The 4,987-nt window shown below is 43.6% G+C and overlaps 1 protein-coding gene across 1 annotated transcript; it reads right to left on the bottom strand.

Annotated features, from left to right (window-relative positions):
- Positions 1 to 1,285: 1,285 nt before the first annotated feature.
- LOC123755994 (probable serine/threonine-protein kinase kinX) lies at positions 1,286 to 2,206 on the bottom strand. Its single transcript, XM_045739008.1, has one exon. It carries the CDS (start codon positions 2,204 to 2,206, stop codon positions 1,286 to 1,288), a length of 921 nt encoding a protein of 306 aa, XP_045594964.1.
- Positions 2,207 to 4,987: the final 2,781 nt, after the last annotated feature.

The following is a 4,987-nucleotide window of genomic DNA, read 5'->3' on the forward strand; positions in this document are numbered from 1 at the left end:
TTGAACTCCCTTCCGCTCTCTAAATTCGTTCACAGAAAACGGAACAGTGCAAGCTTACACTAATTTTGACCCAGTATCTACTAAAAGGAACAAAAATATTAATATAGAACTTATACCTAATTATTAAACACTGGGAAGGCTTCATTGTCACATCCATAGTGATAGCATGGAATACTTCCAAATCCATTAAAGAAAAGCGTTCTTAAGCTTGTATACGAACACTGAATATTAATAATCCTAGACAAGGAAAACAGGAATTTCTGACGATCACCCACTTAAAGCAAATGGTAAGAAAATTACCCCAGCAAGTTAATGGCGTACAATATGAGGGGTATCGACCCGGCGCCTGGAGTTTGGGAGCCGAGGGGACGGTGCTTCGAAGCCGTTAAGCTACATGCGTCAACTGGAGTGGCCACTTATGTCAAGACTTCATTATAAGAGGCACTCACAAGTTAATGAGTGTGGAGCGCATATATTGAGCGTGGGTCGCATATGTTGAGTGTGGAGCGCATATGTTGAGTGTGGAGCGCATATATTGAGCGTGGGTCGCATATGTTGAGTGTGGAGCGCATATGTTGAGTGTGGAGCGCATATGTTGAGTGTGGGGGCGCATATGTTGAGTATTTAATGACTCCTGGCTGTATTTATATAACTCCTGGCTGCATTTAATGACTCCTGGCTGTATTTGTATGACTCCTAGCTGTATTTTATGACTCCTGGCTGTACTTGTATGACTCCTAGCTGTATTTTATGACTCCTGGCTGTATTTTATGACTCCTGGCTGTATTTGTATGATTCCTAGCTGTATTTTATGACGCTTAGCTGTATTTTATGACTCCTGGCTGTACTTGTATGACTCCTAGCTGTATTTTATGACTCCTAGCTGTATTTTATGACTCCTAGCTGTATTTTATGACTCCTGGCTGTATTTGTATGATTCCTAGCTGTATTTTATGACGCTTAGCTGTATTTGTATGATTCCTAGCTGTATTTTATGACGCTTAGCTGTATTTGTATGATTCCTAGCTGTATTTTATGACTCCTAGCTGTATTTTATGACGCTTAGCTGTATTTGTATGATTCCTAGCTGTATTTTATGACGCTTAGCTGTATTTGTATGATTCCTAGCTGTATTTTATGACTCCTGACTGTATGTTATGACTCCTAGCTGTATTTTATGACATTTGTATTTTAAAGGTGGTCTTACCTGTAGTTTCACTCAAGGAGTATCTGAAATTATTCCTAATTGAACATATATCTGGGTACTCGATGACGTTATTCACATTCACGGGCACACGACACGCACATTCTGTACGACGAGCATATTGTGTGCAACGTGCACATTGTGTTCGATGCGCACATTGTGTTCGATGCGCACATTGTGTTCAACGCGCACATTGTGTTCGACACGCACATTGTGTTCGATGCGCACATTGTGTACGAAGCGCACATTGTGTTCAACAAGAACATTGTATACGACGCCCACATTGTGTTCAACATGCACATTGTGTTCGACGCGCACATTCTGTATGACCTGCACATTGTGTTCAATGCGCACATTGTGTACGACGCGCACATTGTGTACGACGGCCACATTGTGTACGACGGCCACATTGTGTTCGACGTGTACATTGTGTTTGATGCCCACATTGTGTACGACGCGCACATTGTGTTCGACGCGCACATTGTGTTCGACGCGCACATTGTGTTCGACGCGCACATTGTGTTCGATGCGCACATTGTGTTCGACGCGCACATTGTGTTCGATGCGCACATTGTGTTCTATGCGCACATTGTGTTCGACTCGCACATTGTGTTCGACTCGCACATTGCTTTCGATGCGCACATTGTGTTCGATGCGCACATTGTGTTCGACTCGCACATTGCTTTCGATGCGCACATTGTGTTCGACTCGCACATTGCTTTCGATGCGCACATTGTGTTCGATGCGCACATTGTGTTCGACACGCACATTGTGTACGACGCGCACATTGTGTTCGATGCGCACATTGTGTTCGACTCGCACATTGTGTTCGACGCACACATTGTGTTCGATGCGCACATTGTGTTCGACGTGCACATTGTGTTCGATGCACACATTGTGTTCGATGCGCACATTGTGTTCGATGCGCACATTGTGTTCGATGCGCACATTGTGTATGACATTCACATTGTGTTTGACGTGCACATTGTGTTCGACGCACATTGTGTTCGACGCGCACATTGTGTTCGATGCACACATTGTGTTCAACGCACACATTGTGTTCGACGCGCTCATTGTGTTCGACGCACACATTGTGTTCGACGCGCACATTGTGTTCGACGCGCACATTGTGTACGTAAAACAAGAGCGCATCAACTTACCATGGCGGAATAGTGCTCTTCTCCCAACAACAATTTCGACATTTCCAAATTCGAACACGACAACAAAAGTCACTTGAGGGGAAACTCAAGTAAACACCTGACGTAAACACTAGAGGTAAACACATTCCAACGCACCAAACTGGCGAAGTTTTAATGGTTGATTTTGTGGGAGAGTTCACCAGCCACGGGTGATGTCAACTCCGCACCAGTAGGAAATGTCACCGTCGGTGGAGACATTTCCAACGAAGGTCGCACTCCAGTATTATACCATTACAGATAATCACCACTTCTAGATGTCTTTAGCGTCAGTGATCTGGATTTCCTCATAACGAACTAGAATATTAAATACAAATCCAGAAAACTCCGCATATACCCAACACAGTAAAACCCACTGATGCTGCATCTTCGCAGTAAACACAGTTGCTGAGATGTGTGTAATCTGAACGGCACACACGAAGGTTGTGGCTGTCTCATTCTTCAGGCATCACCAGTCATATTCAGCCTGTCATAATTCTTGACTTATCAGTCTCTCCTTTATATTAGCGGCAGCGTCTTGAGTGTTCAACAGACACACACACACACATCGCTGTTGAAAGCTGGCAACAGGAGTGCGAGGGATCATAGATGGAAACTGCAGAAGCAAATGTGTCATAGAAACATTTTTCAGCAAGAAGATCACCAACTTGTTCAGTGTTAGAGCTGTCAATAAATGGAATAACTTGGACAATGAAGTCGTGAAGGTAATTCGATTCAAAGTTTAAAATGTAAATATGATAATAGCGTCAGAATTTAGTCTTGGCATTAATCTAAGAACGTTCGGAAGGCGGGGCTAGGAGCCTAGCTCAACCCTGCAAGCACATCTAGGTGAGTATACCCCCCCCCCCACACACACATGCACAAACTTGACAGTTGAGAGGCGGGACCAAAGAGCCAGAGCTCAACCCCCGCAAGCACAATTAGGTGAGTACACACACACACACCCATACCCATACACACACACACACACACACACACACACACACACACACTCACAGACACACACACACACACACACACACACACACACACACACACACACACACACACACACACACACACACACACACACACACACACACACACACACACACACACCAACCCATCTTCTTAAAAATTACGTCGGTTTTCGCTCATATGCACGCTATGGCCAAAAGTGGACGTAATTTGAAATGAAATTGACGCACAAAAGTGACGTACTGTCTCGTTTTCTGTTTGAGTCGTCCGGCCTATTCGGAAAGGTTAGGGGAGGAAACTTTCAATTAACGTTTTTCATAAAGTTTTGAAATTTTATGAGAATTTCCTGCCCAGGGAGCCGGTCGGCCGAGCGGACAGCACGCTGGACTTGTGATCCTGTGGTCCTGGGTTCGATCCAAGGCGCCGGCGAGAAACAATGGGCAGAGTTTCTTTCACCCTATGCTCCTGTTACCTAGCAGTAAAATAGGTACCTGGGTGTTAGTCAGCTGTCACGGGCTGCTTCCTGGGGGTGGAGGCCTGGTCGAGGACCGGGCCGCGGGGACACTAAAAAGCCCCTGTTACCTAGCAGTAAATAGGTACCTGGAAGTTAGACAGCTGCTACGGGCTGCTTCCTGGGGGGTGTGGAGGTGTAGAGGAGAAAAAAAATTGTTAGTAGTTAGTAACAGTTGATTAACTGACAGTTGACAGGCGGGTCAAAAGACAGAGCTCAACCCCCACAGGCACAAATTGGTGAATACACACACACACACACACACACACACACACACACACACACACACACACACACACACACACACACACACACACACACACACACACACACACACACACACACACACACATGTGGGAAAACTTGACTCATGTAATTCATTTAAATTGATGCTAATTTCGATAGCTACAAAGGACCACCACTGTTTGAGAAAAAGTGGAAAACTGGAAAGAGCAAGTGGTATGATATTAACTCCATGAACTAGTGTCCTATGGATGTTCTTAAGTAATAATATATTTAATATTAAAAGGGACTCTATATTATGAGTCAACTTCTCTCACCCAGAAGGGGGGGGGGGGGGGTTACTTGCGAAAAGATTAATATATCCCAAACATGATTCTGGCGCTGGTTCTTCGCCAGGTTAAGTAATATGTAAATAAATTAAATTGATTATATAATAATAATTAGAGGCAAATGTACCTCAATATACTACTGTAATATTGAATAGTATATGAGGCTCGTATCAATGGGTTAGTATAATTGATCTCATTAGGAGATCATTAATATAACTACATGGTTATTTCTACAAATAAATATTAACAGCTTAGCTGTAAAATAAGAGATGGGAAATCAGTTGCTACCCTCCACCGACGACGTGTTGCGTCGGGGAAATTGTTGCACGTGAAGGAGGTCGTGGGATAACCTAACACCTTGCATGACGTGGTCTCGGGAGCTGGAAGGCAATTACATTGTAGAAATCTTCTACGTAACTAATTACAGACATATCTAATCATAATGAATTCTTCCTAATAAATTAAACGATATGTCTTTCACTGCAGAATTTGTCTACAGATAGTAATGCAATATTTATTCCTATATAAATTACGGAATAAGACTAGA

Source organism: Procambarus clarkii, chromosome 43 (assembly GCF_040958095.1).
Source record: "Procambarus clarkii isolate CNS0578487 chromosome 43, FALCON_Pclarkii_2.0, whole genome shotgun sequence".
Lineage (NCBI taxonomy): Eukaryota > Metazoa > Arthropoda > Malacostraca > Decapoda > Cambaridae > Procambarus > Procambarus clarkii.

Bases quoted from the DNA above. Each gene is read 5' to 3' on its own strand.
- LOC123755994 (XM_045739008.1), bottom strand. From the start codon at position 2,206: ATGTGCGTCGAACACAATGTGCACGTCAAACACAATGTGAATGTCATA.